Raw genomic sequence first — 13152 nt, forward strand, 5'->3', positions numbered from 1 at the left:
TATGCTTTACAGTGCTGTAATATATATATTTAGACAAGATACCTGCGTCAGAGAACTTAGTGATATTTATGGTTTCTAGTAGTTCAATTTATGACGGAAACCTTTACTGGTCAGTGTAAGAAGGATCATTGGCCCGTCACATAAAGCCTGCTTCCGCTGTTTACGGTTAACGTTCAGATGGTCAGGAGGCAACATGGAAACCTATAAAAACGATAGATGCTGCAGAGCAGAAGGAGATAGGTTGAAATTCAGTACATTGACATTCCATACCCTACCTTGTATGCTCAACTCTTGTGATCCCTCTTGAATCTATATATACGTACCTCACGTAACGTTGTTATATCTGAACCTGGGCGAGCTTGTCCTTCGTCACATAGATTGAAATTGAAAGAATCTGCAAATGAGACTTATCAGAGCTTGGATATTGAAAGGAGGTGAATACGGAGACGACCATAGCCATTGTCCAGTATATCGTCTTGTAAAAGATCATTGAGAAGATCTTGCCCCTCCTCCGAGCAATATCTAAAAGGGTTGTTAAACTCCTTTGCCATTGCTTCAAGGCCCTTACCAAGTGTTTCCACCTGCCACACGAAATGCAGCCGACGTGCGTAGGTCGTGGGGGTGTTATAACCAAGGATAATTTTCTTCATATACAGTATTACTGCGCCAATACCATAGCCGCTAGCAACGACCAGTACCATTTCATAATGTGTTATAGCCTCACTGATTCCATACAAACTACTGAATAATGCTCGTACAGATACCGCATTCAATTTCTCGGTACGCGTCCGATGAAGCAGCGCGGATATGATATTGCAATATCATATCCATTATCTAGATCTGTGTGCATAGAGTGCCCTTAAGTCCGTCTTCTCTAGATTGTGCTTCTTCAATACGGTCTGCCTGAAAATCTCGAAGCCGATCCGGCGGCAATGATATCTATCATCCGTAAAGAGTATCTTAGCAGTTTCTCAACTCAAATCAATTTTTGGCCTACAAGCTCAGAGTTCAAGGTGTGGACAGTAATATGCGAACGCAAGCTGATTTCTCAAGGGGGCACAATAGATAGGAGCTCCTTTGCGAACGCAGCTGCTACGGCAGCTGCGTAGGGTTGCCACCTCTTAACCTTCTGGGAGTCAGCATAATCAGATATTCCTCTAATGACAAGGCATGGAAATTCGTCCATGAGACCAGCTGCCTCCATCTCTACACAGATGATTCCTAGATTTCGCTTCAACTCTTCACGAATCTTTGCGTCTTTGACGACCATATTTGCAGAGCCAATTGTTCCATAGTGAACCCTAGGCGATCTTGATTCGCGTGGTTGCCGTTCAATAAGCATATCCCTCTTACAATCCTTGCAGTCACTGTCAGATTCATGATCATAGGAATGATGAAAAAGTATGTCGTTTTCATGCCCTTGGTAGATGTACTGTTCTTGAACCATATTTGGATACTTTCGAAGCATTTCCGTTAAGTGATCGTTAATCCTGTTTCCGTTTTGCTTATGCCGCGCTTTAAGGGTTTCAAGGCTTGATGAAAGCAGCGCCGGGGGTTTGTTCAAGTGACCTGTCCTCTCAAAGCGATTGTCTGTAAGCATTTTGCCTCGGTCGAACTGAACTACTCCACCAAAGTTGAGTACCGGTTGACTGACGACAACATCACCGAGTCGGATGTCATTCTTGAGATCAGGAATCCCTCCTCCGATTCCAACCAGAAGACCGAATCGTAATTCCGCAAAATCATTTTGAAGCTGTGTAACCACGGCAGCTGCTCGATTGTTACCTATCTCCGGCATGACAGTCACTACAACACGATGTTCCCCAATTTCTCCTAAGATGTACTTATTCCTGTGTCGAGCTAAAGGAAGGTTCGAATGCTCTTTATCCAACATTGCTAGGACAGGCGCCATTTCGATGCCCATGGGACAGATGATTGCGACGGTGTATGAATTGTGAGAATAGCTATTGTTAGAAATATTAGATACGGTGGATTTATTTGAGTAGGTGCGTAAAGACCGAAACTCTGTGTTCGTCAGAAGCCGGTAAGCCGCTTTAGAAGCAAAAAAAAAACTTACCAGTTTCCGGTTTATGGTAAAGATCTTTCTGCTCTGAACTCAAGGTTTTGACCGATATCGGTCTTTCAGGCAGTGGTGAACGCTCCTGAATATAAGTGATGTGATAGAAATGTCCGGATACCAGATCAATTCTGGATGTAAACTCACTCAGTGAACTAACTTCCGTAATACCTTGTGTGAATGTGGTCAACTCCTTCTGTAGGGGGCTAACAATTTGACTGAAAATCAGTCCACGAAATTTCTGAGGTGTACAGTCACAACCAGTTCCGAAATCCGGTAGAAGGCATGCTTTCACGGCGCTTCGGTAGTTGGAGTTCATGTTGTACTTTTGCTCTTCCAAGACTCGCGATGCGATCGCCCACAGATTGTTGGTTGGATTTTGGTCACTGGCGATACGTTGGCCCAGGTAAATCTCTAGCAAGGCCACCCCGAAGTCGAGAATTCCAGGGAAGCGGTGAAAATTTTCACTGTTCGCAGTTTCAACACTGATTTTGTGCGTCGGAGTGCATAGAAACGGTCTCACCGGAATGAAACTTCCCTCCCTATAAAAGACAATCTTCGACCGATTCCAATGACCGCAAAACCAGGGGCCGTCGTATATACATAAAAGGGAATGCGCTAGAACAACAGCAAGAACTAGCTTGGTCATTAGCGTCCAGCCAGCACTGTTTGCCCAAATTAAATCACGAAGAGTGATCTGTTGGTCGAATGTGCTTGAGAGATACTCTCTTTTAGAATATGGTAGACACCAGAGATGGCTACCTTGGAGAGCCAGATTCCACCGGAAAACGGATGCATCTGGATTCACTTGTATGGCCTTGCAGAAACAACTTCATAGTTCATGTTGAGGAGATAATGACGGCTGGTGATAATTCATACTACTCTTCCCCACGAATCGAACGCGACGTTGTGGACTTCAAATAATCAGCAATTGTCATTGCTGCTGATGGAAAATAACAGACCTGGAGTCCTTCGAAACATCGAAGTGAACCTCGTACGAACAATGAGATTGTTCATCCGTCATCAGGATATCCAGTTTATCTTTGCTTTGAGTCATGATGCGACCCAGTTCAGTAGAGATATGCAGCCTCATCTCATAGAATCTTTGAACATGTATTGTATCGCAATCGCATGCAAGAAAAGCATCGTGTGCGTTACTAACACCAGTCCAGGTCTCATCAAGCCCCTCGGGATGCTCCGACTCCGATTCGATGTAACCTTCTTCTAGTTGCGAATCTCCCAGTATAATTTCGAGAGTGTCGCCACAGTTTTTGAGCTCCTGAAGGGATGTTTCTCGAGACTTTTCATTCAAGGCCAGACGCTCGTAGAGATATCTAGCGATTGGATTTGGGCAGTTCTTAGTGCACGGAAGACGGAGCACTGAATATAGATTTGGATACGGGCCAACCTGAAAACAAATTCTGGTTGTCAGAATTTAATCATTATCAGTAAGTTAGTCGTAGTGTGTTGAACTCAATATAAGATATACACTTTGCAAAGATCCACCAGTGGGCCCCGCAATTGTATCGAGACATCTAGCTGTTTTATGAAGAGTTTCAACAGCAAGGTCAACTGCATCCACTTTCTTTAATTCTGTGAACCGTTCCTGAATCAGGAAAACAGCTGCTCTGAAACGAGGCACGAAGGCCCGGAACCTTGCAGTGTGCCCTTTTGGTAGGTCATGAGTTTCGCATGAGTCGAATCTGCGGCCAACCTAGCGTCGACGTACTGGAATCAAGGGCGATGGAAAGAGGCTGAAAAGCTCTCTCTGTGTGTTATGGAGACAAGAAAGAAGGTGGTGGGTGCGGAGCACCCTTCGACGCTGACCAGCATGGCCAACCTGACGTCGATGTACAGGAATCAAGGGCGATGGAAAGAGGCTGAAGAGCTGGAAGTGTAGGTGATAATAGCGAGAAAGAGGGTGCTGGGTGCGGAGCATCCTGACATGCTGACCAGCATGGCCAACCTGGCCTTCATCTTGAAAGACCAAGACCAAGGTCGCGATGCGGAAGCCTTGACCTGATGATGGACTGTGTACAGCTACAGACAGAAACTTTAGGAGTCGATCACCAGGATACTTTATCATCTTCTACGAGATTAACTACTTAGTTGACAGATGAGTTAAGATATTGCGTCAACAACCATATGGTATGAGCGTCTGGTACTTTGAAGGCCGGAGCTGTTACAGTAACATGAAACAATATCTATCTAGAACCGACTAAGAAACTGTCTCAGTCGAAGAATTTGCATTACTTTTCTCTATTAGAGACCATGGACGACGCTAATTGACACTATCCGTGTCAATGGTATTCCAGATACAATAAATGTAAAACTTGATCATGTGGATATATGTCCGATACAATACCATTCATGATACGGCGAAGCAGATATGCTTCTAAGCTAAACTAGAAGTACTTTAGTCTTACTTGATATTGGGTTTCAGAAACAATCAAAGAGAGTAAGACCCCGACGCCGGTTCTGTCTCCAAGTGTACGGGTGTTGGTTAACTGTGGGAAATGGTAGAAAGAATCAAACAGGTGCATCCAAAATCGAATCTACAAGACGTCACCTCAAAACGGGGTGACGAATAGAGACTCCAGCCAGGTCTATACAATGGTACTTCTTTAAACATTAGGAGGTAGTTTTCTAGCAACTTGTTGAGGGTGTATTTGGATTGATTGAGCCGATCCAAATCGTGTCGGATTGCTGGGTTTACTCCAGGCCAATCCTGAATGGTACCTTACAAAGATGGGGAAAGAAGAAGTGACTAGCAATATTGTATGTATTGAGCTGTCTCTCTCTGAGGTGTTCTATCTTCCATACTACAAAAATGGCTTTCTTATATGTGCTTCGGCACGGGAAATGAGCTCAAAAGAGGGAAATGACTTGTTTTCGGATTTGTTCAAATATCCTTGTTTTCCTCGTGGTAGATTTAGCTTTTTATATACCATTATTAGATAAAATGTATACTTTATTCTGTGAGAAAAAACCTAGCAAATCTATGCTCCGTACGGAGTAGATAGTGTACTAAGTTACAGTGTGGCAGCGCCGGGACGGCGCTGCTTAGGTAACCAACTGGAACACGCTATTCCAAAGCGATTAGCGCGAGGGGCATGTCCCAGGAGAGAGTTGAACGATGTACGAAGTACAGTCGCTAACTAGTTGTTAGAGAATCTACTTGTTGGAACACACCTTGGCCTCCGTGAGTCACTTCCGGCTAATGTGCTTGATCTAGCGGTTCATAACACCCTATTTCTAACATATTCCTAGTTATTGGTATTGATGCTTCTAGCAGTCGGCTATAGGGGCCAGGCCCGGCCCGCAATCACTAAGGTTTAGCCGGTCCATATTCTGGGGTAACTCATCCGACAACGATTTAGGTCTTATCAACTTCCACTCGGTGATTATACTGCGTACTGCACATTGTCATGATTACCATGGCCTCCGCTGCTCGGAACAATCTCAGACGAGCTCTACTCTACGGTAAGGAAGCAGCTTTCCCGCATTCTATCCAGCCTTTTAGTTTCCAAGGTTGAAGCCAGGCCGTTATACAAAAGCAAGTCTAATGTAAGCATGCAGTCCCCGGCTCATCCCAGAGATTCCTCGACAAATCTCGCTCTCTGGCTGCTGATTGCGTCTCCTATGATCTTGAGGACAGCGTGACTCCGCACAAGAAGGCGGAGGCACGTCAGCTCGTGCGGAGAGCAATTGATCAACCTGCTCCGACACGGATACGTGAACGAGCAGTACGAATCAATTCCGTGGATAGTGGATTGGCATTGGCTGATTTGACTGAAGTCGTGCGTTCCCTTCCTCCTACCTAAGGCGGCAACGAAGTTGATGTATAGTAGTTACAATCCCCAAACTTGACAACTCTAGTCGTCCCCAAAGTCAATTCAGCCTCCGACCTAACATTCATCCACGACGTAATCACCCATACATTACCTGACAGAAAAACGCCGATCTCAATCCTAGCACTTATCGAATCCGCAAAATCAATCACCAATCTCAACGAAATCTGCAACGCAACCCCTCTCCTCCAGGGACTCATCTTCGCTGCTGAAGATTTCGCGCTCGATCTCAGTCTTACGCGCACACCGTCATTGACGGAATTCCTATTCGCAAGATCGGCTATAGTCACGGCGGCAAGGGCCCATGATCTCCCTTCAACCATTGACCTGGTCTGTACAGCGTATAAATCCGATACTAACACCACCGCGGTGTTGGAAGAAGAATCCAGAGGCGGGAAACGGTTAGGGTTCAATGGAAAACAATGTATTCATCCCACGCAGGTGGATACGGTGCAGAGAGTGTTTAGTCCAGAGGCGGAAGAAGTGGAGTGGGCGGTTAGGGTAGTGATTGCGGATAAGAAAGCGGCAGAGGATGGGAGGGGGGCTTGGACGCTGGATGGGAAGATGATTGATGTCCCTGTTGCGGAGAAGGCGAAGAGTATTGTGAGGAGGGCAGAGGCTTGTGGGCTGGATGTTGATGGGTTAAAAGGGCAGTGGAAGGGACAGGAGCCGGAGTAAATTTCTTTTTGCATATCAACTGGCATATATAAGAGTTATAATGATATTCAGTTCTTAATTCTACATCTGGTAGAGATGAGATGTTTATATCTCCAACTTGATCTAATCGTCACGAAAGCAGCGCCACAGAAAATAGCAGTAGTCTCCTACAGGCGCTCAGGGTATCCAGATCATAGCTTTCGTTGAGTCATGAAACGTTAGAACAAGGAAAAGAGAGAAGAAAAAATTCCAGCCCTCTCTGATAGCTTATTTGCCGTTAGTATCCTCACGCTTGAGGAGCTGAACCTTCCCCATCGACAACATAGGCTGTCCGTCGTTCGTCTCGGTCTGGTTCTCGATTTCGCTGCGCCATTTCTCGGCCGCCTCTTTGTCATAATTGGTAGGATCAATTCCTAAGACGCCACCTACATATCCACCACGTTCGCCAGGTACGCTGAATTCACGGAAGACATATTTCAACTCGTTGAGCCAGACTTTGACTGCCTTGCCCACTTTGTCTTTTCCATTCTTGGAGTGGTGGCCCGTCCCAGTGATGGCATAAAGAATTCGGTCTTCTGTTGAGTGCTTCACAAGGATTTTATCCAGGTACTTGACGGCTTCTTCGGGGTGAAGACCATGTAGATCCACGTAGAGCTCCTCCGTGGCATCATCGAGGCCATTGTTCGCAAGATGCTGCTCGCGCTCTTCGTAGAGCTGTCGAGCGGCTTCTCGGTGACATCTACGCATCGCCTCATTTTCAGCCTGACCTCGAAGTGACAATGCCTTGGCCGCTCTCGCGTCACTTCGATTCCAGGCTTGCGCAGCACTACAAAACACATTAGATACCGCAGTCAGAGAGCGAAGTCCAACTCACCTCTGCAAAAATTTATTTCGCACAGTGCCATGTCGAATCGCATCCGTGCGATACCGTATATACTGTTGATTGGCCCTAGGTCCAGTTTCAAGCCAAGGAATGTTCTGCGGCGCTGGGATAGCTAATGCTGCCGCACTCAATTCTCGGTTCTTCACCTCTTTTCCAGTCTTCGAGTTCTTTCCTTTTCCCGGTCCAGGTGAAGAGACGCGCACAACATCAGCCAAAGAGCTTGTAATAGGATCCTTGTTATTATGGCCTCCGCGCTTGCCATGGTGTTTCTTGCCTGGAGCTTTTGCCGACATGGCTGACAGTGCAGGAAAAGCTTCGGGATCGTCGACCGAAAGGGGAGATGGGTTCAAGTCACGTTGCTGATGGCGACTTGTCGGTCGAGATTGGGGACGACTTGGCCCATTTCTTCTTCCGCCTACCAAGGGCGACGTATTTCCAGCCGGGTTGGTTAACAGTACATGATTTGCGTACTTGCGCATGTGCTGAGCTGACCACTGTTGGTCTCCGATAGCTGCAGGAGTTTGTAAAGCTGGGAATGCTTCTTGGTTGTTGTCCAGCTGAAAGTTGGATTGGGTTGCCGGTCCCTCAGTAAGACTCAAATTGCCTATCAAACTGGTAGGATCATGTGAAAACGGACACCCGTCACCGGCAAGGCAATTGCCCATCATCCAGTATCTATATAATCAGTGAGCATTGTAATCGTCCATTGATCAGTGATAGTCTTACTTGCAAATATGATTCGTCAAATCATGGCTAAAGCGACAGTCTGCCCGCAAGCATGTCCCCGTAGAAAGCCAATATTTGCACACCACCGGGTTACGCCCCTGGTTGGAAGGAGTCGACGGGCGACTGTGATCTACAGTCATGGATTTTCCCACGACTACGCGGGCTTCTTCCGTCTTGTGCGAGCCATCTCTGCCGGAGTCTCCCGAGAGCGCTGCAATTGTAGCACCAAGGTCATAGCTGTTGGCCTCTAGAGCCGCCTCAATTTCATCGTTGGTCTTTTTATCTCCCAAAACAGAGCGAAGTATATCATGAGGACTCATGTCCGGTACAAACTCCGGCGCAGATGCACTCAAACCACCAATGGACGAGGTGACGCTTAGTTGATCGTCTGCCACCAACCAATCGACATTGCTCTCACTGCCAAAATCGCCATATAACTCCGAGGACGGAGAGTTCTGATCGGAGAATTCATAAGCATTGAGGTTCGGCGAATGTGGTATAGGTTGCGCAAAGGCTAGACGAGGCGATGGGCGTGGAGAGGTGAATGGAGACGCGGTCACGGAACGAGGTCCGCGTGAAATACCAGCTCGGGTCAGATGAAAGCCAGGTCCAGCGGGACTAGTTCCGGTCATCGAAGGAGATGATATCGGTGTCGTGGATCGTGCGACCTGCCATGGTGCTGGAGATGACCGGCGGATAACGGTATGTCTACTGGGCGGCGATGTATCGGGTTTGGACTGATTGCGCTGGCGCCATAATATATCCAGGACGGCATTTTCTAAGGAAGCTCCGGTCAATGTAGTCTTTGAGCGGAGGAGATCCTCCAGCTGCTCCGTTTGCTCCTCGTCGTCAAGATCGGTGTTTTGTAGGATTGGCTGACAAAGCTCGAACAGCTCTTCGGAGACCATACTGCTGTTGTCTGTTGACGAGCACAGCCGGCTTCGAGGATTTGATGTAAATAAACAAGACAAAGTTTAAATAGAATGCTAATAAATGCGACAAAATGAGAGAAGTATATAGATAAAAAAGACAAGTCTCCCTCTATGCTGGTCGAGGGGAAGAAGGTGAACAAGAATGGATAGACACAGAGTGGCCGCCAAGAGTCACATCGTATCCAGATTATCGCAGAGAGATTTGAAATAAGAGGCAAAGTATACTTGAAAGCGTATTGAAATAGCACGTATATATAAAGAAGCACAGAGGCTAATGTGAAGATATTGAAGGAGATCGCAAGTAAATAGATGCAGAAGATGCAGAAGATGCAGAAGATGCAGAAGATGGGGAGGGGACCCGGGTAAGCCTTAGTAAGAGTCCACGTTGTAGGATTAAGGATCAAGGTCAATTCCGCTGACCTCGTCCTTGAGACTCATACTTCCATTGATGTAGAAAAAGTAATATAATATGATGGATTGGATAACTATCTAAGGTAACACTGGTAGGAATTGCTAGCTATTTATACCTGAGATCCTCCCTATAGTACCTTCTGTCCTTCCTTTCTCCAACATAGAATCTATCTAAAGAGAAAGAGAGCCTGCACAGCACACATAGAATAGACTGTTTTGTAGCCTTTTGATAGTGATGTGCTCACAAGCTCTCACAAAGGTGTTCCCGGGTTAACTTACAGATTAGATTATTCTATCTTATTTTGTCAACCTAATCATAGGTTGAGTTGATTGATTCCATAATTGGACTCCTTATAGCTGTATAGTTATTCTGCAATTCAATGCCCTGTCATAAGGCATAAACCCAGAGTATTCAGATCTCTAGTCAGTGCATTTTCAACATCCAAGATCTGCCAACCGAGTCACAAATGACCTGTCTGTGTAACTGATATGATGGGATGTTCTTGTTGATAGGTAGCTTCTGGAGATGCCTACCGGAGTATGCGACTGGGCCTGATCTCAATGCCAACCCTGAGATCTCTGCATTGCCTGTGATCATTTAATGATCAAGGATCATAGAAAAATTGAGCACTGTTACCAAAAGATCAGTTTTGATTGTATAGCTCAGATGAGGTAGAGGTTATATAAAGGAAGAAAGAGAAGATGTAAACAAACAACTGATGTCAGTGGATGTCATAAGCCTCTTGTATGTAATTTACCCAATAGACAACTGCAAAACAGCGATTCAGCCAATAGGCATGCAAGAACAAGCAACAATCTGTGACAAAACGCGTAACGTTACAGACCATCTTGGCACGCTTTAGGCCAGTCTTCATACGTATCAAGATATCAACTTCATCTCTAATACTTAATTCTTCGCTATGCTTCATTCGACATTGCTTGCGATATCAAAATCTATACTACCTGTAAATCTCACCTCCTTGCCAACAAATCACATAGTTAAGCTAACAGATTGCAGTGCCACTCTTCTGATCAAACTGCCACCCGCCAATGACCAGCACTGTCAGCGAGGGCTAGATATTAGCTCTCTACCGTTTATATTCCAACAAACTCCTCTACGTCTTTCTTTATCGTGATACCTCCCCGACCCTGCAATGCCTGCAGATTACACCTCCACCGCGCGAGCTTTGTCACTTCCAGTCTCAGAGCCCGAGGACCAACAATCTCCCTTATTCTCCCCTCTCCGTCCGCCATGGAGTCACTCCCCCGTTCTATCGCGGCGAGGCTCTCGACCCCTCTCGATGGGGGAAGCCGTCTCATTCCGGGACCGAATAATCAATCAAGCTGAATTTTTTTATCGTACAATCAAAGATCGATGGGAGAAATTGACTCTGGTTCAGAAAATAATATATTTCACCGGCTCCCTGCTTGTAGGCGCCCTTGGTGTGGCTTCTTTGATTCTTGCCGGGAAAATCTTCATTTGGCTCGGTCCTGTTGCTGAGAAATGGGAGCATTCCCCGTTGGCTTATGTCGTTGTCTGGTTCTTGATTATACTCGTTTCATTTCCTCCGCTGGTTGGTTGGTCTACACTTGGAACTATATCAGGTTTTCTTTTTGGGTTCTGGAAGGGGTGGGTTTTGAGCCCCAGTGTGGTATTCACTTTCTAACTTCTTATTTTCATAGATGGATTATTTACGCGACAGCTACTATCGTGGGATCGACATTATCATTTATCGTCTCCCGGACCGTTCTTACCGGCTTCGTCAAAGGCATGATGGAGAATAACAAGCGATTCGCGGCGCTTGCATTGACACTCAAATATGATGGTCTCAAGCTCCTCTGCATGATCCGACTTTGTCCGTTGCCATACTCGTTTTGTAATGGCGCCGTATCGACATTCCATACCGTTAAACCGCTGAGTTATGGTCTCGCTACGGCTATAATATCGCCGAAACTCATGGTGCCTGCTTTTATTGGAAGCCGCATCCGTATCTTATCGGAGAACAATGAAAAAATGAGCGCTGGCTCCAAGGCGATCAATGTCATTAGTATCATTATTTCAGTCTCCATTGGCGTCGCCACTGGCTTTTATATTTATAGAAGGTATGCATTGATTTCTCGTTATCGAAGAGTACTTTAAGAAGGAATGTCTTAACATCTGCCAGAACACTTGCTCGTGCCAAAGAGCTCGAAGCCGAAGAACGAGCTGGCATCCGACGATCTATACAAGAAGACCACGCTGCAGGACGCCACCATCATGAATTTTCAGATGACCCCGACGTCAATGCCGCCGCTAAAACTCTAGCTCGCGATGAGGAAGCACAACTTGGATTGTATGATGAGGATAACATCGATATCGATGTCGGGGACGAACTGGCTGAAGCCCGCAGGAATCGATCTTATCGAGACGAGTTCACCGATAACGACTCCGATGTCTTTGATGACGGTGATGGAGATGAGTCAGACACTTACGGACTGCATACCCATGTCAGACAGTAAATAGTCCCCGCCGTTTTTTTTTGTATTTATCCACGGTCACGGCGATTTGTCCATTTGATAGACTTTGTATTTTAGACCATGATATGCCGTATAGTCACGTCGCAGTCATGCATGCATCTTTCCATGCGATCACGTCTCGTTCGATCCGGAAAAGGTAGCTTATATGTAAAGTTCAGTGGGTCAACCCTCATTTAGACCGCTTCCCAGATCTTCCATGCTTCATCTTATTTCGATCGTCCACCACAGGTCTCCCTCCGCCAGAGATACTAGTCGCTTTCTGCATCGCCCTATCAGCTTTCCTTTCTTCCTTTTCAATTTTCCTTTTCTTCGCTGCCATGTATGCTGCGAGTTCTACCGGATCTGTCGGAAATTCTTCCTCAACGTTCTCAAACTAAAACCGATATCTGCATTAGCAGCCCTTTTTTAACTGGGGATGTGAGTGAGATCTTACTATATTCCGCCTATTCTTGCTCTTAAAACCACCATAACATTTCCGACCACTATACGACGTGTCCTGATCCTCCGCATCCAACGAATCAGCAGCGACAATCATAGGCTGCGAGGTAACATTATTTGTAGCAGGACCCTCGAAATCCAACACCCAATTGGTCTCGCCTGCTTCGGCAGCTTGGCGCGCAATCGCATCTGCGCGTTTCTGTTCTTCGGCTGCGAGGGCAGCGTTGACGGCGTCGAGGTCGGAAATTGACCTGGGCGTTGTTGCTGGTTCACTGGTTGTGGTGGATAGACGTTGACGTTTGGGAGGTGGGGTTTTTGGGTCTTCGCTTGCGACGGGGCTGGATGATGCGGCTGCGCGTTGCATAAACTAGAAATTGAGGTGAGATGCTGCTAGGTGTATAATTAGCGTGTTGTTGATTTACCTTCATGGTCAAGAGCCGGGAAGACATTGTCTTCGGCGGCTTTGAGCCTGGGGTTGTGTTGCCAGGCATTGTGTAAATTGATTATGCAATTGAAAATTGTCCTAGAAATGTTATGGGTATTTCATTGTCGGATGAAAATTTCAGATACTCGAAGAGAAGTTGACATTGATCGCTGTTGGAGTTGAATAAAATTCATGACGGAAAGTAGAAAAATGCAAAGCTAAATATCCGACCCGCT

General features: G+C 46.2%; 6 protein-coding genes across 7 annotated transcripts; 2 read left to right on the forward strand and 4 right to left on the reverse strand.

Moving 5' to 3' along the window:
* Positions 1–75: 75 nt before the first annotated feature.
* On the reverse strand, positions 76–701 carry TSTA_115850 (uncharacterized protein; the record flags this gene model as incomplete). Its single annotated transcript, XM_002481739.1, has 3 exons — positions 76–201; positions 324–394; positions 443–701. The coding sequence occupies 3 exons, from the start codon at positions 699–701 to the stop codon at positions 76–78; spliced, it is 456 nt and encodes a 151-aa protein (XP_002481784.1).
* Positions 702–1048: 347 nt separating this feature from the next.
* On the reverse strand, positions 1049–2726 carry TSTA_115860 (uncharacterized protein; the record flags this gene model as incomplete). Its single annotated transcript, XM_002481740.1, has 2 exons — positions 1049–2025; positions 2078–2726. The coding sequence occupies 2 exons, from the start codon at positions 2724–2726 to the stop codon at positions 1049–1051; spliced, it is 1626 nt and encodes a 541-aa protein (XP_002481785.1).
* Positions 2727–5258: 2532 nt separating this feature from the next.
* Positions 5259–6606, forward strand: TSTA_115870 (citrate lyase beta subunit, putative; the record flags this gene model as incomplete). 2 transcript variants are annotated; one of them, XM_002481741.1, is made up of 4 exons in its annotated part: positions 5259–5279; positions 5348–5560; positions 5657–5877; positions 5929–6606. In XM_002481741.1, the coding sequence occupies exons 2-4, from the start codon at positions 5506–5508 to the stop codon at positions 6604–6606; spliced, it is 954 nt and encodes a 317-aa protein (XP_002481786.1). In that variant the 5' UTR covers positions 5259–5279; positions 5348–5505. The 2 variants fall into 2 exon arrangements, with proteins under 2 accessions (XP_002481786.1, XP_002481787.1); XM_002481742.1 differs by lacking the exon at positions 5259–5279 and having other exon boundaries at positions 5319–5560.
* TSTA_115880 (CCCH zinc finger and SMR domain protein) lies at positions 6258–9102 on the reverse strand (the record flags this gene model as incomplete). The annotated part of the gene is made up of 3 exons (XM_002481743.1): positions 6258–7411; positions 7460–8143; positions 8195–9102. The coding sequence occupies 3 exons, from the start codon at positions 9100–9102 to the stop codon at positions 6853–6855; spliced, it is 2151 nt and encodes a 716-aa protein (XP_002481788.1). The 3' UTR covers positions 6258–6852.
* A 1317-nt stretch (positions 9103–10419) lies between these two features.
* On the forward strand, positions 10420–12164 carry TSTA_115890 (uncharacterized protein). The gene is made up of 4 exons (XM_002481744.1): positions 10420–10502; positions 10556–11167; positions 11221–11640; positions 11703–12164. Exons 2-4 carry the CDS (start codon positions 10692–10694, stop codon positions 12034–12036), a joined length of 1230 nt encoding a protein of 409 aa, XP_002481789.1. The 5' UTR covers positions 10420–10502; positions 10556–10691; the 3' UTR covers positions 12037–12164.
* A 59-nt stretch (positions 12165–12223) lies between these two features.
* On the reverse strand, positions 12224–12983 carry TSTA_115900 (uncharacterized protein; the record flags this gene model as incomplete). Its single annotated transcript, XM_002481745.1, has 3 exons — positions 12224–12427; positions 12488–12859; positions 12915–12983. The coding sequence occupies 3 exons, from the start codon at positions 12981–12983 to the stop codon at positions 12224–12226; spliced, it is 645 nt and encodes a 214-aa protein (XP_002481790.1).
* Between the last annotated feature and the right edge of the window lie 169 nt (positions 12984–13152).

The sequence above is a fragment of the Talaromyces stipitatus genome, genomic scaffold (assembly GCF_000003125.1).
Source record: "Talaromyces stipitatus ATCC 10500 scf_1105507295555 genomic scaffold, whole genome shotgun sequence".
Lineage (NCBI taxonomy): Eukaryota > Fungi > Ascomycota > Eurotiomycetes > Eurotiales > Trichocomaceae > Talaromyces > Talaromyces stipitatus.

Coding starts and splice junctions, on each gene's coding strand:
- TSTA_115890 (XM_002481744.1), top strand. CDS start 10,692: ATGCCTGCAGATTACACCTCCACCGCGCGAGCTTTGTCACTTCCAGTC. Junction 11,168..11,220: donor CTTTTTGGGTTCTGGAAGGG/GTGGGTTTTGAG, acceptor TTATTTTCATAG/ATGGATTATTTACGCGACAG. Junction 11,641..11,702: donor GGCTTTTATATTTATAGAAG/GTATGCATTGAT, acceptor AACATCTGCCAG/AACACTTGCTCGTGCCAAAG.